Consider the following 24,037-nt stretch of genomic DNA (forward strand, 5'->3'; position numbering starts at 1 on the left):
AAAACCCTCCAATAGCTTCCCTTCTCAGTCAGTAAAATCAAAGTTCTTAACAATGATTTACATGGCCCTATGCAATCTGCTTCCTTACGTCTCTGACTCCTCACCTACCGACTTGCCCCCTCCTCTTCACTCACTCTGCTCTAACCATACTGGCCTGTCTGTTGATCCTCACACAGGTCCAAAATTCTCCTACTTCAGGGCCTGGGCAGTTACAATTTCTTCTGATGCAATACTCTCCCCAAGTGTCACTGCTCACTTGCTTCAGGTCTGGGCTCCATTAATAAATTCTCAAGGACATTTTCCTGACCTTGCTATGTCAAACTCCAACCCAATCTCCACCCTAACCGTCTGTCCTCTTTCCCTGCTTTATTTTTCACCACAGCATTCCTTATCACCAAATGACCAACCATACATTGACCTCTTTGATTGTCTTCCATGAAAGCAGGCATTCTGCCCATTACTTAATCCCCAGCATCAAAAACAGTGCCTAGCATACCGAAGCCATTAATATATGTTAATTCAATAAATTACTTCTGTAATTTTTTTAAGTTAGTGAATAAACACTGGGCATGAACAAGCAGGTTCCAAGTACCCCACAGACTATAATCTTCTTGATGCATGAAATATAGATGGCACACAACAGGCACTTAATAGTTACTGATGAACTTCTAAATGCCCATACTGCTCAAAACCTTCCAATTGCTGCTCCTATGATTCAAAGTTAAATCCAAAGCCCCTACACAATCTGGCCCCCTACCTCTTTCCTCATAGTACTAATTTCCCCCTCATCCTTCATGACCAAACTCTTAATCGAGGCTTTAACAAATTTTGAGAAAATCCATTCCTAGAGTAAAGCTGGGTAAAGTGTAGCTCAGCCTACTTCCAAAACCCATGATTTTGGAATTGGCATTATTCATGAGTCTCTCCCTTGTCCAGCTGCCATGCCACCGCACTCAGCTGAAAGATTAAGGCACTGGCCTTCTAATTAGGTCAGTTCCTATCGGCAACACAAACAATCATCCCATCAATAGCAGACATTGACTATAAATTGTTCATTTCTATACACCTATGAACTTTTTCCAGCTGATATGCTAAATAAGTCTTCCCTAAATACACAAACCAATGAACGTTACTCATAATCATATGAAATAAAGGAAAATCATTTCCTTCTTGATTATTCTACTTTGGGTGCTTCACTTTAAATTCTGAATTTGGACTACGGGCAATTTGTTTTTGTCAGTAGTTCATTTATATACACAAATGCAATACTGTCAAATTATTTCACTATAATACATTTGTCATTCCATGATCATTTGTAACTTTTCATGCAGTAAAAAAAAGAACATTTCAACCAACCATCTGTCTTCTTTTTCTGTTCTGTTTTAATCATTCATTCTAGTAGTGTTGCTCTAAATTCTAAATACTTTTTAGAAATAAGGGACCCCTGGCTGGTTCAGTTGGTAAAATGTGCAACTCTTGGTCTTGGGGTCATGAGTTAGACCCCCACACTGGGAGAAGAATTTAAGACAAAACAAACAAGGGGCACCTGGGTAGCTCAGTCAGCTAAGCATCCTACTCTAGATTTTGGCACAGGTCATGATTTCACAGTTCACAAATTCGAGCCCCACATCAGGCTCTACACTTTGTGTGTAGAGCCTGCTTAGGATTCTCTTTCTCCCTCTGTCTTTGCCCCTCCTATGCTCTCTCTCTCTCTCTCTCTCAAAAATAAATAAATAAATAAAATTAAAAAAAACAAAAACAAAAACAAAAACAGGGGTGCCTGAGTGGCTCAGTCAGTTGAGTGTCAAACTTCAGCCCAGGTCATGATCTCACGGTCCGTGAGTTTGAGCCCCACATCAGGCTCTGTGCTGACAGCTCAGAGCCTGGAACCTGCTTCGGATTCAGTGTGTGTGTCTCTCTCTACCCCTCCCGTGCTCATGCTCACGGTCTCTCTCTCTCTCTCAAAAATAAACATTAAAAAAAAAAAAAAAAAAAAAAACCTGCCTAGAAATAATGCAATATAACACATCTTGGGATTTAATTGTAAGGCTTGAAATTTAAATATTCCAGATTTTCTCCCTGGATTTCACCAGATCAGTGATCTTAAAATAACATACTCTGTATCAAAGATGAATATTTCGTGGCTGAATATTTATTTTTTATTTACTTTATTTTTACATTTATTTATTTTTGAGAGTGTGAGGCAGAGCACGAGAAGAGGAAGGACAGAGAGACAAGGAGACAGAGAATCCGAAGCAGGCTCCAGGCCCTGAGCACAGAGCCTGATGCAGGGCTTGAACCCACGAACTGTTAGATTATGACCTGAGACGAAGTCAAACACTTAACTGACTGAGTGTCTTGAGCCACAGATTGAGCCACACAGGCGACCCTTGGCTGAATATTTATTAAGATATATAGTAAAAGTCAGAACTGACTCTCCCCCAAGAAGAACAATAAAATGGAACACTTTTATAATCTGTTGGAAAATAGCAATCTGCTTACAGGCACTATTTCATCAATTTTCTTGTACAATGTGGTAAAATCTTACTTGATTTGAAGTATATTTCAAGAATTAAATTATAGGAACCCTATGTACCAGTGAAATGACAATTTTTAATTGAGTAGTTAGTCTTATAAAACTAGCAATCTTATTTATGTGAAGACAAAAGCAACTAGCTCATCTAGCTGGGAATGCATTACAGATACCATTACACAGTTTCTTCTTCCATTAACTGCCATCTTGGGACACATGGAATTAACCAAGTCAAAGATCAATAAAACACTGACATTGCCTAGAATTTTATGTGCCCTTTACAAATAAAAAAGGTGAATCCAACTTACACACATAACATGGCAAATATGTTGTTAAAAACAATAATATATTTGGACATATGTCCTTCAAACATAATTGAAGCACATCATGCTACAGAAATCATGAGTGGAATCTATTTTCATACTTGCAAACCTGGACTTCTGAGCACAAAAGAAAGGAATTAACAATGAGAAGCCTATGCCTCTTCATAATATGCTGACAAACCAGGGCTCCAACACTTGTAGCGTCTCAAACTAAAATGTCTGACATATCAAAATTGCAGCATTTCCATTTTGTTCAGTACTGTTTACAGAGCGTACGCAGGGGAGAAGAAGAGAGAAAGGGAGACACAGAATCTGAGGCAGGCTCCAGGCTCCAAGCTGTCAGCATGAAGCCCGACACATGGCTCAAACCCAGGAACCGTGAGATCATGACCTGAGTTGAAGTTGGATGTTTAACCAACTGAGACACCTAGGCGCCCTAAATTCTAAGTGTCTTTAAAGCAAGATAAAGGTCTTATAATTGTTTTGTATCTTTGTGCTGAAAACACATAAGAATGAACTATACATATGGAATAATCCCTAATGTGCAAATAACTGGCTTATATTCTTCAAATGTGCCAAAGTAGCAAAAGACAAAGGTTAAGGAACTATTTTGAAGAGTGGAAGAGAGACAAAAAATTTCTGATTGTGGGGCACATGGGTGGCTCAGTAGGTTAAGTGTCCAACTCTTGATTTCGGTTCAGGTCATGATCTCAAGTTTGTGGGATCAAGGTCCACGCTGGGCTCTGTGCTGAAAGTGTGGAGCATGCTTAGGATTAGGTCTCTCCTCTTTTCTCTCTGCCCCTCCCCCACTCATGCTCGCTCACATTCTCTCTCTCAAAATAATTAAAACACCTCCATGACGTTTCCAAGTCAATTAGCCCTAACACAGTAAAGATTCAAGTAATGCCATAAAGAAAATGGCTGTTCTGGAACTATATACAATTAATTTCAGGGTGACGCAATAACACATCAATAATGTACAATACAATAAGGATACCAGACCAGGTTTCCTTCTCTATATGGTCCAATGAATCAGTCATGCTTTATTTTTTTTAACTACACTAATCACAGAAACAATAAATATTAGTAGAATCTGAATCATTCAATTGAGTAAAGGATGTGAAAATATCATTAAGAAAAACTGTAAGATAAACACTTTGCTCACAAATTATTCTTTCACATAAAATATACCATCTAATAGTATGTATGTGAAATAGACATTCTTTTATACAATATTCAACAAATATTTGTTGAGTAACTACATAACCGAAAAACACAGGGTGACTTAATGAGATACAATTATTAGTGAGAAATACTAGGACAAGTGAAAACAAAGTAGAGCAAGCTTTGAACAACTGGAACTATAAAAAAGCATTAGGGGCACCTGGGTAGCTCAGTCAACTGAGCATCTGACTCTTGATTTCAGCTCAGGTCATGATCCCAGGGTTGTGGAATCAAGCCCCACGTTAGGCTCCATACTGAGCATGGAGCCTGCTTGAGATTTTCTGTCTCTCTCTGCCCCTCTCCCCTGCTCGTGCACTCTCGCTCTCTCAAATAAAAATAAAAAAAGTTTTTTAAAGCATTAAATGAAAAAATAATAAAAATATGATATAATCCCTAATTAAAATTAAATAATATAAATAAAAAATGGAAACAGTCACACAAAAAAGTTTAGAACCTTGTATGAGACACAATGACTCTTTGACAGATATCATATATCCCAAATATCCCAAATAATAAGTTACTATTATTTGGGATATCCCAAATAATATATTGGGTTTATCTTTATTTTTAATAAAGTACACTCAAGCACATCCCTATAAAAAGGTTACTTTCGTTCAGCTGCACTTCCATTTGCCTTTTTGAACGAGAAAACAAGTGACAGAGATAAGGTTAGATTTGCTGTAATTACATAGAAACCACAGACCCATGTAATCTTCCTAGGGGACACCACTAAGAAACACTGATATGAAGGATTAAAATGTTATATATAATCTTCAAGACTGATGTTGTAAAACTGACAATAAATAAAACTTAAGTTAAAAAAATAAGCTAGGCTTTATTCACGCAGTACAAATACAATGATGCAGTACTGACTACGATGTATCACAGGACATAGTATGACTACAGGAATGCATGGCAGCCTGTTTGGGGTCTAAATCAGCTCTGTGAATCTAAACAAATGAAAAACCCACCCCCATTTCAACAGAAACTTAAAAATGCTATTTTTTAGTGTGTGTGAGGGGGTACTGCATTGCTAAGTTACTAGTTACTATGGTTCTCTCTTATTATTAAACCCAATGGCCTCTTTTCAGGCTTCATTCTATTTATCTTCACTATGTAACTCCTAACATAGGTGACCACTTCCTCTTATTAACTTTCCCCTTAGCTCTGCCACCCCCAGTTTTGCTTTTTTGTTTGTTTGTTTGCTTGTTCTCTTTTAAACCTTCCTCTGGTTTCCCACCCATCAGAGCGTGGTCTCTTTCCCTAGTTCCAACCTTAAATGTTGGTATTCCCTCAGTCTATGTCTAAAATGCCTTCTTTTCTAAACAAGAGAAGTTCTCTGGCAGGGGCAGGGGTGATGGAGGAGTCGTTCGCCCATTCCCAAGCTTAATTACCGCCTACAGCTCACAAATATCTATGTCTCATCTGAACATGCACGTTTTTTTGCAACTCTCCTGGTTTCTACATACTTTGCTTGAGGAACTCCCCCTTTCCTCCACCTGGCAAAAAAACTTCCTAGGCTTTAAGAACTAAAATGTCACCACCTCAGTGCAGCTTCCACTAGCTTTTCCAAATACTGTTAATTAATATTCTAGTTTAGAAATCACTTTCAACTCTACCGTCTTATGAGAACCTCACAAAATAGGCAAGTATCATCACCTGTCTAGAAAAGAGGATACTGAAGTTTCAAGAGATCAAGCAGGGGCACCTGGGTGGCTCAGGTGGGTTAAGTGTGGGACTCTTGATTTCAGGTCAGGTCACACAATCTTACAGTTCGTGAATTTGAGTCCCACATTGGGCTCCGTGCGGTGTGGAGCCTGCTTGGGATTCTCTCTCCCTCTCTCTCTGCCCCTCCCCTGCTCATGCTCTCTTTGTCAAAACAATAAATAAACTTAAAAAAAAAAAAAATGAAGAGATCAAGCAAAGCGAACAAGGAAACATTACTCCAAGCAGAAAACAGGAACTTAAACCCAGTTCTCACTCCAGGTCCAATGCTCTTTCTAATACACCATGATACTCTCAAAGAAGATTCAGAAATTTAGTAGTTTTACCATTGTTAAGAAAAATACATCTCCTGTTTCTTTCTAGAAATTATTTAATCTAGAAATAAAATTATTAAAATTATTTTTTACGTTTATTTATTTATTTCGGGGAGAAGGGGCAGAGAGAGATGGAGAGAGAATCCCAAGCAGGATCCGCACTTCACCACTGAGCCCCGATACAGGGCTCAAACGCACAAACCATGAGATCATGACCTGAGCTAAAACCAAGAGTCAGACACTTGACTACTAAGCCACCTAGGCAGCCCAAAAAATTATTTTTAATTGTACACACACAGCCAAACTGGCTAAGATAAAAGAAGAACTTCTTTAAGATAAAGCAGGAAAATAATTAAGGAAAAAGCTAAAAGCAGTAAAAGTTTACAACAATCCCAAAAGAAAGAAATACAGAAAGAAAAAAAAAACTTTACATTTTAAATGGAAAAACTGAACAGCTTGAAGCCAATAATCTACTATAGTCTTGATTAACCAATAAATGACGTACAGGATCTGCTTTTATAAAATGATCTCAAAGTCCACAATTCTGGTTTTTTTTTAAAGGAAGAAAGGCACACACAAAAAATTGATAAATAAGATTAAATTCAGAAAACAAAAATCGTCAGTAATTCTGTCACTAGGAAGTGACAGGCATCCCTGAGGTGGTTAGTGAAGGATCAAAGGACACATAAAGCTTTAAGACAAGAGGCCAAAGAACAGATTAGAAGAAGTGGGAGAGGTGGAAATCAACATTTTGCTGCGATTGCAGTAAAGAATGGCTCAGGAGATTCATCAGTGGTAGCTGTATCTAGGAGATGGTGGGTTTAATAAGGAGCAAGACATGTGCACATCTCAAAGTATCCCCCCATAGAAAGACTACTGGAGAAAAAAAATAGAGGACGACGTTTTTACACTCTGCCTCCAGATGCAAGTCTGAGAAAGCCACATCACTATGGGAGTTTTCTCGCCAGAGGTACATAACACGAATCTAAACATGAGGAAACACCAACAAATCCAAAGTGATTAACATGCTGTAAAATAACTGGCTTGTATTCTTCAAATGTGCCAAAGTAGTGAAAGAAAAAGGTTAAGGAACTATCTCAGATTTAAAGGAGATTAAAAGAGATACAACAACTAAATGAAATGCATGATCCTGGATTGGATCCAGGATCCAATCATGCTGTACTAGACAGAAAAAAAAATACTAAAAAAAAAAAAAAAGTATTTACTGAGACAAATGACAACATTCAATTACAGACTACAGACTGTACTGATATTAAATTTCCTCAATATAAAAATATTGTCCTTAAAACAATGAAAAATGTAAAAAAAATCATTGTTCTTAAATACATACCAAAGTATTAAGAGTAAAGAGAATGCATACAACCTATTTTTCAATGGATCAAAAACCAAAATATTAATGTATATGTGTGTATGTATGTGGAGAAAGAGAAAAATAAAGCAATATAGCAAAAAAAATTTTAAGTGATGACTCTACATAAACGGTAGGTCTTTGTTCTATTCTTGTAACTTTTTTGTAAATCTGAAATTATTTCAAGGTAAACCATCAAAAATTAGAGCAGAGTTGGCAGGTGAATGGATGGAGAGAGTCAAAAGGGATAACTTCCAGGTATGAAATAAGTCGGTCATGGGATGCTCTGTAAGCTTGGTGACTACAGTCAATAACACTGTATTGCGTATTTAAGTTACTGAAAATAAATCTTAAAAGTTCTCATCACAAGGAAAAAAGAAAACTGTACCTATGTATAGTGACTGATGTTAACTAGACCTATTGTGGTGATCATTTCTGAATATATACAAATATTGAACCATGAAGTTATATACCTGAAACTAATATCATGTTACATGTCAAGAATACCTCAGTTAAAAAAAAAAAGGAGGGGAGGAATAGGATACGCTTTAAGTTTTTTTACTTAAATTTTGTCATTTGGTTGGGAAAAAAGTCAAAAAATATCACCATTTTAAACAAGAATGTAGGTGAAGAGAGATTAAAGGAACACTTCCAGAACAGAGGTCTCCTTGCTCATATACAATCCCACTAGGTTTGCAGTTCAATGACCAAAATGTTTCTAATTCCTGGAAACTTCCAGGTAATACATGGTCTACGGCTACTTTTCAAAGTTTTAGACTTTTGATAAGTTGTATGCATTCTCTAATAAAAGCACCATAAATGTCATCAAGTGTTAAGTAGTATATAAAGAACTTGAGAGAATGGGCTCTGAGATTAGGCCCGTGTTCAAATTCAGAGTGTAGTGTTCAAGCTCTGTGATCTTGGACAAGTTTTAACCACTTGCGCTCCAATTTCCTCATCTGCAAAATGGAATCAGTCAAGTATCTGGAAACAAGCCACTGAATTACTAAGGAGGACTGAATAAGATAAATGTAAAACAGTGTGCACAAAAGCACAAGCACTCAATAAATATTAACTATTTTTACTTTTTCTTCAATGTTTATTTTTGAGAGAGACAGAGACAGAGACAGAGTGTGAGCAGGGGAGGGGCAGAGAGAAAGGGAGACACGGAATCTGCAGCAGGCTCCAGGCTCGGAGCTGTCAGCACAGAGCCCTACGAAAGGCTAGAACTCATCAACCTAGACCAGGACCTGAGTCAAGTTGGACGCTAACCGACTGAGCCACCCAGGCGCCCCTTAGCTATTTTTATTTTAAATCCAACCCGCATGGGGGCGCCTGGGTGGCTCAGTCGGTTAAGCGTCCGACTTCGGTTCAGGTCATGATCTCACGGTCCCTGAGTTCGAGCCCCGTGTGGGGCTCTGGGCTGATGGCTCGGAGCCCGGAGCCTGCTTCCGGTTCTGTGTCTCCCTCTCTCTCTGCCCCTCCCCCGTTCATGCTCTGTCTCTCTCTCTCTGTCTCAAAAATAAATAAACGTTAAAAAAAAAAATTTTTTTTTAATAAATAAATAAATAAATCCAACCCGCTTGGTCACCTCAACAGCACTGGTCAGAGTCAAAGCCATACATGGTTGTCCAAACCAGGCCCAAATCTGACAAAATAGGAAGTCAGAAACTCAAAGAGAAAAACATCTTAGATGTTAACAAACCATAAAAGTAAATTAATTGTAAGCAAACCACATGCAAAGAAGACTGAGGCTGACTTACAGGGTAATTCACCAGCTGAACATTTTGCTAACAGAAGTGTGCAACTGCAACAAGCTCCCCATTAGAACAATCCATCATTCTAAATGCACTGAATGAAAAATGGAGAGAAATTATCTTACCTGAGAACAAGGGGAAAAAAACTGTACTCCACATGCTGTATATAAGATTTCAGTCAGCTTAATACAGTGAAAATGTAAACCCAATTTCAACTACTAGCAACCTTCCAGACTGCCTGTTCTTGTTAGTAAAAATTTAAATTTAAATTATACTCTTCTGACATCTACAAGGCCATCAGCACAGCTACTTTAGCTTAATTTAGCATGAATCTAGTGACAGCCTATTATGTGACCATAGTCTAGTACGGAGACATTAAAAATAAGAGAAATGTAAAAATGATTACAAGAAAATTTAAAGTTACCAGAATTCTGTAAGTTTAAAATCCCTCCCACCAAAAAGTTTGGGGGGGTTTTCTTTCCATTTTTCGGTGGTACTCATTTTTCCTTTTACAAAACTAAATGCACATTGTTTAGTATTTGTCTTTAAAATTCACATTATTTGGGCGCCTGGGTGGCTCAATGAGTTAAGTGTCTGATTTGGACTCGGGTCATGATCTCATGGTTCGGGGGTTGGAGCCCCTGCGTCGGGCTCTGTGCTGACAGCTCAGAGCCTGAAGCCTGCTATGGATTCTGTGACTCCCCCTCTCTCTTCCCCTCTCCCGCTCATGCTGTCTCTCTGTGTCACTCAAAGATAAGTATTTTAAAAAATTAAAAATAAATAATAAACAAATTCAAACTCATTATTAATTTGTAAAACCTAAAAATTTGTTCACAGTCATACTTTACTTATATGCTTATTACTTTGGTGTATTGCGGTTTTTCTCCCTTGTAATGCAAAGGATATTGTCCAAAAACATGAATGTTCGTATAAAATAGTTTGTCCATTCATAAAGCGCCTAAAACACCTACCTCCACGCTCCTACACTCCAGAGTGAGAGAAGAGTTTCCCATACGCAACAAGCACTCGAACGCGTCCTCTCAACTCCTCAAACCCCTTTTTCACAATAACGCCCAATTCTCCCAAATTTGATCCAGCAAATATTAAGTAAGCTAGAAGTGTTTGTTCAAAAATCAGATTCCGGTGCCCCAGACCAGACCAACTTAATGAGTCTTGGGGATGAGACCTGAAGCTCTCCAAACGGTTCTTTCCTCGCTAAAGTTTGAAAACGACGAGGGACCCCTACACACACTCCAAACTCTCCCCCACAACTCCCACCACTCCCAACTGACTCAACCCCACCCACCAGCGGGAAACGCTACCGCCCGGCTCCCGTGCGGTCTCAAAACGCCCCCACCTTTCTTGGGGTCCAATCCCAAACCCGTGGCCCGCTCCTCCGGGGTCCCCAGCTCCTCATTCCCAGCCCCACACCCCAAACCTTCTTCCTCACTTCTTCAGATCGCTGCTAAAGAGGCCAAAGGCGCCGGAGGGGGAAATGGTCGAGGTCGCCTCCTGACCCAGCTCCGTCGCCTCCCCTCCGCCGGACTGCTCACTGTAAGCGAAGCTGTTGCTGGACATTGCTGCGGTGCTGGCTGGGATCGGGTTGGTCCTGCCGGGGCTTCTCTCCGAACAGCTCCTGTCCCGAGGACGCGGAACAAAACTAGTTCGCGAGCGGAGGGGCGCTAGCTAGCGCTTCCGGACTCGTCACGGCTCCCTTAGACGACCTGGCGGCCCACCCCCTGCGCATGCCCAGTGTGCAGGCAGGCCGGAGCCCACCCCTCCCAGGCCTTGACTGGATTTGCCTTCTCCGGGTTTTTGAGGTGGTTGAGTGGCTCGGTCCCAGGCGGTGCGGAAGGGAGTCGGTGGGCGGAACCAGAAGGGCCTCTCGGCTTTTGAAGTTTTTCGGAGAGAAATACCCATTGTATCGAATTTGATCCCTTAAGGAGGTTTCCCCACCCGGGACACTTTTACTTGATTCCTTTAGTAAACCAGTAGCTTTCAGATTTCTTCTGAAATGCCATTTAACACACCTGATCAAGTGTCCTAAATGTAAGACGATCGCTTTTCCTTTCGTGGGCTGGTTTCTGCTCCACTTCCTCCTGCCAGCATTGCCTTACTTTCACAGCCGTCCCACGCAAGCCCTTTCCCTAAAGACTGTGCCTTTGAGAATCCATTGAGAAGGGTTCGTTCCAGTGAAAGGTTTGAACGAAAATCCAAGGCCAGCAATTCCCAGGGGCTAAAGGAGCGCTTCCTACTGGCCTCTGACCACCAAAAATAAAATCAAATAGAGCCACCTCGGGCGCCAGGTGTACTGTATTATCTGGACACGTCTTTACTTCTTGCTTTCCCACTGTCAGCACTCTCTAACATCTGCTAGGGAGCTAACGCTGAATGTTGCCTGGCCTCAGAGTAGCACTTGGTAAAGCCTCTTTCTGACATAAGGTCCCCCAGGATGCCAGCTCAGAGAGGTTTCAGAGCCTTCCCTACCTTTCCCTATTCTTTCCCCCTCTAAGTTAGCCTTAAGACCCAAAGGCCAGAAACAGTTAGGATCTAGTGAAACACAAATTGGGGCCCAGCCCCTCTAGGAGGAGGGTGGAGCCTGTTCAAGGATCAACTCCTCAAAAGGCCACGCAGAAAATAATGAAATACCACTGCACACCTGCTAAAATAAAACCTGGAAGACTTAAAAACTCTAAATGTGACAGATAGGAACTCTCACTCATTACTCGCAGGAATGCAAAGTGGTACAACCATTTGGAAGATACTTTGTCAGTTTCTCATAAAATTAAAAATATTCCAACTATATAATTCAGCAATACCAACCCTTGATATTTGCGGGGGTTAAAAATATGCCCACCCCAAAAACTGCACATGGATGCTTATAAAAGCATTATTCATAATTACCAAAACTTGGAAGCAACCAAAATGTCCTTCAGTGGGTGAATGGATGAGTAAACTGTGATCTATCCAGACAATGTAATATTCCTCAGCGCTTCAAAGGATATGAGGTATCAAGCCAAGAAAAGACCTAGAGGAAACTTAAACGCACATTACTAAGAGAAGCAAATCTGAAAAGGCAACCTACTATATGATTCCAACTGTATAACATTCTGGAAAAGGCAAATTATGGAGACAGTAAAAAAAATCAATAGTTATCAGGAGTTGGAGAAGGGAGAGGGATGAATATGCAGGGCACAGAGGATTCTTAGGGCAATGAAAATACCCTGTCTGATACCATAATGATGGATACATGTCATTATACATTTGTCCAAGCCCATAGAATATATAACAACAAGGGGCACCTGGGGGCTCAGTGGGTTAAGCATCATAATCTTGATTTGGGCTCAGGTCATTATCTCACAGTGGTGAAAATGAGCCTTGTCCGGCTCCACACCTAGTGGTGTGGGATTCTGTCTCCCTCTGTCTGCCCCTCTTCTGCTCCATACACAGCTCTCTCTCTCTCTCTCTCAAAACAAAAACAAAAACAAAAACAACACTATAAAACACCAAGAGTGAACCCAAATGGGAACTATGGACTTTGGGTGATAATGATGTGTCAACGCAAGTCATCAGTTGCACCAAATGTACTACTTTGGTGAGGATGTTCATGATGGAAAGGTTATGCATGTGTGGGGGTAAGAGGTGTGTGGGAAATCTCTGTACTTTCCTCTCCATTTTGCTGTGAACCTTAAAATGCTCCAAATAAAGTCTTAATTTAACAAAGGAAAATTAATTTAAAAAATAAAGGTGGCACTGTTACTGTGAAACACCCATGACCAAGACCCAGTCTTTAGGTGGAGAGGAGGAAGCATCCTCCAAACTTCACAGTCTGGTCAAAACTTGACAGGTTTGGGGGCATCTGGGTGGCTTACTTGGTTAAGCATCCGATTTCGGCTCAGGTCATGATCTAGCAGTTCCATGGGTTCAAGCCCCCCATCAGGCTCTGTGCTGACAGCTCAGAGCCTGGAGCCTGCTCAGATTCTGTGTCTCCCTCTCTCTCTGGCCCTCCCCTGCTTGCACTGTCTCTTTTTTCCTCTCAAAAGTAAAGAAACATTAAAAAAAAACTTGACAGGTTTTGGGGTGCCTGGGTAGCTCAGTTGGTAGCTCCAACTCTTGATTTCAGCTCAGGTCATGATCTCACACTGTGTGAGATCAAGCCCCATGTGGGCTCTGTGCCAACAGCACAGAGTCTATTGGGATCCTCTCTTTTCCTCTCTCTGCCCCTTGCCTGCTCTTTCTCTCTCTCGAAATAAATAAATGAACATTTGTTTAAAGTGACAGGTTTTGGGGCGCCTGGGTGGCGCAGTCGGTTAAGCGTCCGACTTCAGCCAGGTCACGATCTCGCGGTCCGTGAGTTCGAGCCCCGCGTCGGGCTCTGGGCTGATGGCTCAGAGCCTGGAGCCTGTTTCCGATTCTGTGTCTCCCTCTCTCTCTGCCCCTCCCCCGTTCATGCTCTGTCTCTCTCTGTCCCAAAAATAAATAAAAAACGTTGAAAAAAAAATAAAGTGACAGGTTTTTATTTCAGCTGTTAAAATGATGAAGTTTATGGGGCACCTGGGTGGCTCAGTCGGTTGGGCATCCAACTTCGGCTCAGGTCATGATCTGGCAGTTCCTGAGTTTGAGCCCCACGTGGAGCTCTGTGCTGACAGCTCGGAGCCTGGAGCCTATTTCAGATTCCATGTCTCCCTCTCCCTGCCCCTCCCCCACTCATGCTGTGTGTGTATGTGTGTGTGTGTGTGTCTCAAAATAAATAAACATCAACAAATTTTTTAAACGATGAAATTTATTATTTTATTGATGATACTGGTCAATTTATGGAATGTTACCTATTGCTAATTATTCATGATGATGATAATGGTGGTAATAATTATAGATGTACTTAATAGATGGCTTAATATGTACTAAGCATGTAAGTGATTTACATATACAGTATAATTCATTTAATAGTAAAAGAAGCTAGTTTTGGTTTCCTTTATCTCTAAAATGAGGACACTGATAAATACATACCGTAGAGAATCTCTGGCATATATATCTGGGTGTAGAATATCTTGAATGTAGATTACTGAATAGCCACTTAAAATTCTCTTAATTTATTTAAGAATTTTAGATGGCCCTAATCTCAGAGACAAAGGTTTCATTTATACAAAATGATCTTGTTGTTCTACTTTTTCTCATATTCCTAATACATTGAATATTTTGATTTGGTCCTAGGTTTTGGAAAAAGGTTAAGTAGCTAGGTAATATGTTTAGCAAGAGAGGCACTGCTGAAGGACAGGTCCACTGGAAATCTCTTCCATTATGCCCGTGTCTTAGGCTCACTTACAAAGTCAGTAAATATAACGTTCTTTTCTGCCATATTGTTTTCACTGAGAACAACAGCCAGATCCAGGTTTGAACCCCAACTATGTCACTAGCTAAGATCTATGTAAGCAGGCAAGTTATTAACCTTTCTGAGACTTAAAGCCTCTAAAATTTATTAATTCTTATTCTTATTTAAAAATATAACTCTTGGGACACCCGGATGGCTCATTCGGTTAAGCATCCGACTTCCGCTCAGGTCATGATCTCATGGTTCGTGAGTTCGAGCCCACGTGAGTTCGTGAGTTCAGGCTCTGTGCTGACAGCTCAGAGACTGGAGCCTGCTTTGGATTCTGTGTCTCCCTCTCTCTCTGCTCCTCCCCCGCTACTACTGTCTCAAAAATATATAAACATTTTTAAAAATTTTAATACTAAATAAATACATACATAAATAAAAATAAATTTATGACTCTTTTTGGGGTGCCTGGGTGGCTCAGTTGGTTGAGCATCTGATTCCTGATTTTGGCGCAGATCATGATCTTACAGTTTGTGAATTCCAGCCCCAAGTCGGGCTGTGTGCTTACAGGGTGGAACCTGCTTGGGATTCTCTCCCTCTCTCTCTGCCCCTCCCCTGCTCGTGTTCTCTCTCTCTCTCAAAATAAATTTTAAAAAATAAAAATAAAATTCTTTTTTTAAAAAGGTAAAAGAAAATAATATTTTCAGCATACTGTTCCAGGTAGAAGTTAAACTACCTAACTTCTTTTGTAGTTTTGTCAACTACCTAACTTCTTTTGTAACATTTGGATTTGCCCCTAAATGTTGAAATTATTAAGTGTCGTATACTCACATACTCTCTTAGGCACCAAAAAGTACTCTTTAGGGGCACCTGGGTGGCTCAGTCAGTTGAATATCCAACTTTTGCTCAGGTCATGATCTCATGGTTCATGTGTTTGAGCCCTGCATCGAGCTCTGTGCTGACTGCTCAAAGCCTGGAGCCTATTTCATATTCTGTGTCTCCCTCTCTCTCTGCCCCTCCCTTGCTCACATGCTGTCTGTCTCTGTCTCTCTCGCAAAAATAAGTAAACATTAAAAAAATAAAAATAAAACTACTCTCTAATTGGGGTGCCTAGATGGGCCAGTCAGTTAAGCATCCGGCTCTTGACTTCGGCTCAGGTGGTGATCTCATGGTTTGTGAGATTGAGCCCTGTGTCGGGCTCTGCCCTGGCAGCAAGAAACCTGCTTGGGATTCTTGCTCTCCCTCTGCCCACCCACAATAAATAAATAAAACTTTAAAAAAACCTGTTCTCTGATTATTAAAGCTCTGAAATTATATTTATAGGCAGAGAGGAAGCTGAATTTTTATTAATTCCATTAACAAATGCCTATGGAACTTGTCTTGTGCATGGCACATGCTGGAGATCATGCAGGACACACACTTGAGGAAAAGCCAGACCTTGTCCTCAAAGACATTTTAATAACAATAGAGGAGATAATCCTCCACATGAGTATGTCTACTACTACAATACAGGCAGTGATGGTGAAAATATTTAATGTGAATATGTTAAAAGAGACTTAATTTTTCATTTTTTTGAATTATATCATTTAATATCATTTATTCATATCTCATTGTTGTGTTCAATTATTTTATTAGGGGCCAGGCACTCTTTTAAGTGCCATGCATGTTATCAATTCATTCGATCTTCAGAGAATCGTGTGGTAGTTATCACTAGTATCCTCATTTCACAGGTGAAAAAATTGAGGAACTGGGCTTGAGATAAGTTACACAGCTAATAAATAGCAGAGCCTGACTTCAACCCTAGAGCAGACCTCAGAGTCCACACTTCTTTTTTTTTTTTTTTAAGATTATTTACTTTTTTTTTAATTTTTTTAACGTTTATTTACTACTGAGAGAGAGAGACAGAGAGACAGAGAGTGAGCAGGAGAGGGGTGAAGAGAGGAGGAGACACAGAAGCCGAAGCAGGCTCCAGGCTCTGAGCCATCAGCACAGAGCCCGATGCGGGGCTCGAACTCACAAACCACGAGATCATGACCGGAGCCGAAGTCGGTCACCCAACCAACTGAGCCACCCAGGCGCCCCCAGAGTCCACACTTCTAATTCTCTGCTATACCACTTATTCAAATAGTTAATTCTATTTCTTGGCGATTGTGCCATATCAGTATATACAAACATTTTTTCTTTTTTATAGCTGCATAGCATTATATTTTATGGCTATATTATAACTCATTAAACCAGCCCCCTATTGATGAACTTTTGATTTGTTTCTAATCTTTTGCTATTACAAACTATGCTGCCATAAATAATTTGATGTTTATATATTTGTATTATATTGCTACCTGTGAGTCTCTGAAAGGTGAGCCAATAGCTATTACGGGACCCTAAAGTGGCACTGGTCCCATTATTACATCACCTTTGATAGATAACGGGTAGATTAGTAAGTGTAGTGAGAGGTGAAAACAAATTGCAAACTGTATAATAAAAGAAATCACATACAAGACAGTAACATTTGTACTAGATCTTAAAATATGGAAAAGCCAACTTACGCAGGTAAATGAAGTATGTATAGACTTCATGGTAGTGAAACAATTGGAGCCATTTTTACAGACATTAGGATGATAGAGTAATTCTATATCTTAAGTGAATGTAGAGTTCTGAATGCTTCAAACCAAACAACATTGTTTTGGAGGAAATCATGAAGTAGGCCCTACAAGAGTCAGACATAAATCTTCATGATACCATTAAAATTTTCCTAAAGTAGTGACGTACACACTAACGCATTCAAATGTGCTCATGGAGCTGGAGCTACAACGGTTGGGAGAATCACAGATGGAATGATTATAATGGAAGTCAAAAAGCAAAAGGGGATAAAGTAAAACCAAATGGCCTCCAATCAGGTGGCAAATCACTCACTTTTAAATCTTATAGTTCAGATCGGGGCGCCTGGGTGGCTCAGTCGGTTAAGCGTCTGACTTCAACTCAGGTCACGATCTTGTGGTCTGTGAGTTCGAGCCCCGAGTCGGGCTATGGGCGGATGGCTCGGAGCCTGGAGGCTGCTTCCGATTCTGTGTCTCCCTCTCTCTCTGCCCCTCCCCCATTGATGCCCTGTCTCTCTCTGTCTCAAAAATAAATAAACGTTAAAAAATTTAAAAAAAATAAATTCAGAATTCAACCCAAGGCCCATGTTTGAGGAAACTAATGGAAAATCTACTAGAAGTCATTCAAAAGGCACTGGAAAAGAAAACTGTATTTATAACAGAAAATATTTCAAATCACTTTAAAGTTCAATGTTAGCAGAATAGTTACGAGACAAATGGCAATACAACTTGAGGACATATCAGCCATTGAATGTTATAAAAATAAATACTAATTTTTGTTTTGTTTTGTTTTAGAGAGCAAGAGTACAAGTGGTGGAGAGGGACAGAGGGAGAGAGAGAATCCCAAGCAAGCTCCACACTCAGCACAGAGCCTGATGTGGGGCTTGATCTCGCAACGCTGGGATCATGACCTGAGCCAAAATCAAGAGCTGGATGCTCAAGCAAGCGAGCTACTCGGGCATTCCTACTATTTTCTTAACCAAGCCTCTTTTCGTTGCAAGTAAAACAATACCCATCAAACCAACTTAACAAAAAATAAATGAATAAAATAGGATGTGGAGGAAGAGATTTATTGACAAGGGTTGCACTGCCCTCAGTGATGAATGGGTACAAGGACTCAAGTGGTACCACTAGGATTTCCTCTTCCATTTCTCAATTCTGCTTTCTGTCTGTGTTGACTTTATTCACTTAAACTGTGGGTAAGCGAAGAACATAACTGCAAGGAGCTTCACGGTACAACATCACAGTTTAGGAACCCACACAAAGTAGAACCTTTCCTCTAGCAAATCCTCAGAGGAATTTTCTTGCCTAACTTGGAGGTCATGTACCTATCACTGACAGTAAGTATTATGGCTATGGAGATGAATTATTATGATGGCTTAGGACTGGGTCTGTTGGTCATACCTTGACAGAAGGAAGGACCCTAGAATCAAATGATTTGGGTAAGGGAGGCAGAGTACCAGAATGGACCAAGTTCTGCTGATACTACAAGGGGGAGCAGGGATGCTAGGTAGGCAAAAATAATAAATGTCTATGTCATACAACAGCAGTAAAAATGTTTATTACAAAATGTTAACTAAACATAGTAAAATCAAAATTATATCTATGTTGTGATTACAACTACAGAAAAATTTGAATTCCTGTTTAGCTGGAGTAAAAGGAAAGCTCATAAATAAAACAAAAACCACTGCCCAAATAAGAACCATTTGACAGTGGTTCTTGACCAGAGGCAATTTTGTATCCCTCTATGCTCACCTCCACCCTGGGACATTTGGCAATGTCTGGAGACATTTTTGATTGTCACAAATGGAGAAGTGTTACAAGCATCCAATACTGCTAAACATCCTACAATGCAGCTCCTCACAACAAAGGATTATCTAGCCCAAAATATCAATAATGCTGCTATTGAGAAACCCTGGCAGAAGTGATTTGTCTTCTTTAAAAAAGTTCTGTTGGGGGCGCCTGGGTGGCGCAGTCGGTTAAGCGTCCGACTTCAGCCAGGTCACGATCTCGCGGTCTGCGAGTTGGAGCCCCGCGTCAGGCTCTGGGCTGATGGCTCAGAGCCTGGAGCCTGTTTCTGATTCTGTGTCTCCCTCTCTCTCTGACCCTCCCCCGTTCATGCTCTGTCTCTCTCTGTCCCAAAAATAAATAAACGTTGAAAAAAAAATTTTTTTTAAATCTTAAAAATAAATAAATAAATAAATAAATAAATAAATAAAGAAAAAGTTCTGTTGTTGTTTACTCAATAGAAGGAAGGAGAAAATGGAAGGAAAAGAAAGGTGGTTATAGAGAAGATGACGAAAGAATCAGGGACACAGGATATTGAAAATCAAGACACCTTATCTAGTCCCATCTTTCTAATTAACTGCTGGTGTGACCTTGGCAAATCACAGACTCTTTGAGTTTGTGGTTTCCTCACTGGTGATATAAGGAAACAAGCTAGTTAACTTGCCTCTGAAGTTCTTCCAGCTCAAAAATTCTAACATTTTCTTAGATAGTTAAGGAGACCCAGGAAACAATAATCAAATTTTAATGATATGTGTGTTCACAGTAGTTTTAAATCCTGGCATTCCTTGCTTTTATGGACACATCATAGGGTTTCTTCTTTTAATCAGCATTTTTGGTATAAAATGAATCACACTGGGGCACCTGGATGTGTCAGTAGGTCAAACGTCTGACTCTTGATTTTGGTGCAGGCCATGATCTCATGGTTTTTGATGAAGCCCACATCAGGCTCTGTTCAGGCAGCACGGGGACTGCTTGGTATACTCTCTCCCTCTCTCTCTGCCCCTCCCCCGCTTGTGTGTGCTCTCTCTTTCTCTCAAAATAAATAAATAAACATTTCAAAATACATTAAAATGAATCACATTGCTAAACTAAAGAATTTAGGCCCAATATTTAGGCTCTTTCCCAGGCACTGGCAACAGAAAGCAGTAATACACAGTCCATTTACCAGTGTTCTTTTTTTCAAAATTCTAATTTTTTTATTAAGAAAGAACACATAACTCTGGACTCTTCAAAAAATTCTATGGTATGAGTGTAAAGAGGCAAGGGAAACACTTTCAAATAAAAGAGACTAAAGGGAAAAAGCCAAATGCAACGTGTGAAATTTGATTGGATCCTGGATTTAAAACAAAAACACCAGCCTAAGCGATATCTTTGAGACAATTAGAGAAATGTGAATATGGACTGTATATTAGATGATATTATGGAATTAATGTCACCTTTTCAGGTATCGTAATGGTATTGTGGTTATGTGGGATAAAGTCCTTGTTTTTAGGATATGCACACGGGAACATTGATGGGTCAAATGTGATGGTATATGTAACTTACTTTCAAGTGGACCAGTAAAAGCAAGTCTCAAAAGTATATATATATATATATATATATATATATATATATACACACACACACACATATATATATATATACTGTGTGCATGCATATACACAGTAGATACCACATATACATTTTATATATATATATATATATATATATGGAAAAAATGTGGCAAAATGTTAATATTTGGTGAATCCAGGTAGAGTATACATGTATGTATTAACTGTTCTTTCAACTTTTCTAGAAGTTTGAAAATTTATTGTGAAAACAAAAAGAATAAAGAAAAACCACTATACTTAGAATCCCAAGCTTGTAAAAGCTTTTAAAGTTCTAACAAACTTCTTCAATGTACCTAATTGAGAATAGATTGCTGTATGAATTGGAGAGCCTCAAATGACCTGCTTCACCCACATAAACTGCTGATCTGTGGTAGTGCACATTATGTTGTGATACCACTAATATCATTGATAAAGGAAATGAGTTATTAACTTATAATCAAATGTGATTATAAAAGAAATTTGATAGTCACGTAAGGCTTTATTACCAAGTAAACAAAATAAACTAGAAAGATACACTTACGGCATTTTCCTAGGGAAGGCATTTACCCAATAATCCCCATTACTTACTTCCATATGCCCAACTTGGAAGGGACAAAATTATTTTCCCTCACTTTTCTCAAATTCAAGCATTGAAAATCAATGTAAAACATCTCAAGATATCAAGTACTTTTTTATACTAATATAGGATGAGTACTAACGTACACTATATTAGAAAACTTGAACCTTGTACATGATGTCTACATCATGGAAATGTTAAATCGGTTTTCACATATAAAACTGATTTAGAAATACACCAGGGGAGGGGTGCTTGGGTGGCTCGGTCAGTTAAGTGTCTGACTTCAGCTCAGGTCATGATCTCATGGCTGGTGGGTTCGAGCTCCATGTCGGGCTCTGTGCTGACAACTCAGAGCCTGGAGCCTACTTCAGACTTTGTCTCTCCCTCTCTCTCTGCACGTTTCCTGCTCTCTCTTTTTCCCAAAAAATAAATAAACATTAAAAATTTGGGAAAAAAAAAGAAATACATCAGGAGCATAGAATACATTATAATTTCAGCACTATTTATCTTCCAGGTTAGTTATGAAGAGAGGAAGGTGAGATACTATGGTCTGCTAAGGCAAGTCCATCATCCTATTCAATAGAGGATTTCTTGAAGCCAAAGACATTGAGACTCTGTCCTCTAGTGTAGCAGCTGGAGCAATAAAGTGCTACAAGTGATAGTCAGACTGCCAGTCACTTTCAGAGAGGGACTTGAACTGCTCTTCCAAATAAAATGCACAGAGAATTAGTGTTTTATCCTCTAGGGATCAATGGATTTCACTCCGTGCAGAAAGGTAACTACTGACACCTGTACCATCTTTCAAAACTTATGTGTATCGCTTAGCAAAGGTAGAAGGTGGAATTTATTTTAACATAACTGAGTCCAATATCACTCTCCTATGTGTCCCCACTGAATGATTCTAATAAATCACAGGATTAAATAAATTATTTTCAACTAACTTAAACAAATTGGAATGTCTCCATTTAGATTATAAATTTCTCAAGGGCAAGGACTGTATCTTACACCTCTTGATGTCTCTACCTAGCACAGTGCCCTAGGGAGTCAGTAAATGCTATTGGTGAACATGTTTGCAACCATGATGATGTTGATGATAATTTCTTGCAATAAAAATAAAGGAAATTGCTAAATCTATCAGCCCAGTGGAAATTTTGGAAGATAATAAAGTTCTTTATAATTATTTATATTACCTGCATAGGATTCTATTGTTTGAAGAGTTTAGTGAAGGTTATAAAATTTAATTAACTCAAAGAGAGTGAAGAATACTTGAGAAGATTTTATTTTCCCTTCATAATTGCAATCGATATGATAAAATTGTCCTCAAGCAGTCATTCCTGTCACATTAGCATATACGGTTAGTCTGAAGTCCCAAATGATATATTCTCCCGTTGTTCCATGTTTCTTGACTGTTAAGGTTAATAGAAAGGGCCTGCCTTCATTAGAATAAAATTGTACTAAAAATACAATCTGACCCAATTAGTAAAAGAAGCTTTTGTCTGATATAAGTGATAATTCCAGTTGTAGGCAGCAGAGGTAGTTGTTTTCACAGAAAACACAAGGTACTAATTGTTCATATTTACATTTCTCTCCTAATCTTGATTTCAAATGTTAAAATCTTATAAATTATTGATGTCAAGTATGAACATTCCTTCTCTCTCTCCTTTTTTTTTTTTCTTTCTTCACCAAGTATGTTTTGCTGTACAGGTCAACATTACCAATTATTTTTTTGTTTATTCAGTTTTTAACTCTCTAATTGAGGTCTTCAATTACTATGACAAGCATAAATATCCCAGGGTGGGCACTATTCTAATTACACCACTATTGAAAATAACTGCCTCTTGTTGCTCTTATAAGAAGATTTTAAATTAAGTTTAACAAACATTTATTGAATAATCACAACGTACAAAGTACACAAGAGGTTTAAAGCAAGAGTCTGTGGATAATGAATATAAGATAGTCACCTCTGAACATTATTTAACTCCAAATCTTCTCTGTCTTAGGGCCGTAGTGTCCTGAGATAAGACACTAGTGTCAACATTTAAATGGACAAGGCCAAACCATGTTGACCTGTTTACTACCTTCTTTCTCCCCCACTAATGTTCTTGCTGGCGCAGGTAGCTCTGCTTAATGCACAATCAGTGGCACTCTGGGTGAATTTTTAAACTGTTCTTACCTTCAAGATCTCCAACAGTAAAATGAAGATAATCGTATGAACTTTAGAAAATTATAGTGTCAACAAATGAGATGGAATGTGAAAGTATCTCTACGATGACTGGCACCTATAGATGCTCAATAGTTCTGTTTCTCTTTCTAAATGTCTCCCAACAGCACATTTACCAGATTGGAATGTCAACAATTTGGAGCACAAGGGGGTAGGGCAAAGATAAATGATAATGTTAAGTTGATGCCAGCGATAATTTTAGCTGCTACCATTAAGATTCTGACTTCGAAGCTTCAATGCCAGATAATTTATTCTATTTGTTTCCTTTTCCCTTGCTTCTCTCACTCCTCAGTCCCTGCTGTACTCTGAGAATCCCAACATACCAAGTTTCTTTTCCCACTGAGTGCTCTCCTTTTATAAAGTTTAGCTGTTTAAAAAAGTTGGAGATAAAACACAGCAAAGAACACAAACTTGATAAAGGAACAATTTAGATGGGTGCCTTGAGAGCAAACACAGGAATAACAGCAATAGCAATTTAATATATTTCATTCTTCTGATATGTCGAAAACTGGGCAAGATTCCTAAGAGAAAACAAAGAACTTTAATCACTTTAAGTATGGTAAAAATCGTTTTAAGACATTGCCAAAAAGTCAAAAGATGTGGTCTTGCCCTACTAAACTAGGTTTTTTTGTTTTATCGTATCCATGATGAATTGTAACATTTTTACACGTGATAGCAGATACATAAGTATGTGCTATCTTCGTAT

The 24,037-nt window shown here is 39.2% G+C and overlaps 1 protein-coding gene across 2 annotated transcripts in view; it reads right to left on the reverse strand.

Annotated features, from left to right (window-relative positions):
* The window catches only part of AP3B1 (adaptor related protein complex 3 subunit beta 1), a 261,409-nt gene extending 250,439 nt beyond the window's left edge, over positions 1-10,970 (reverse strand). For both annotated transcript variants that reach the window (XM_047853236.1, XM_047853230.1), the window contains exon 1: positions 10,696-10,970. In XM_047853236.1, coding sequence (XP_047709192.1) covers positions 10,696-10,823 — 128 coding nt within the window. In that variant the 5' untranslated portion in view covers positions 10,824-10,970. The remainder of the gene's footprint in view (positions 1-10,695) is intronic.
* Between the last annotated feature and the right edge of the window lie 13,067 nt (positions 10,971-24,037).

Source organism: Prionailurus viverrinus, chromosome A1, assembly GCF_022837055.1.
Source record: "Prionailurus viverrinus isolate Anna chromosome A1, UM_Priviv_1.0, whole genome shotgun sequence".
Taxonomy (NCBI): domain Eukaryota; kingdom Metazoa; phylum Chordata; class Mammalia; order Carnivora; family Felidae; genus Prionailurus; species Prionailurus viverrinus.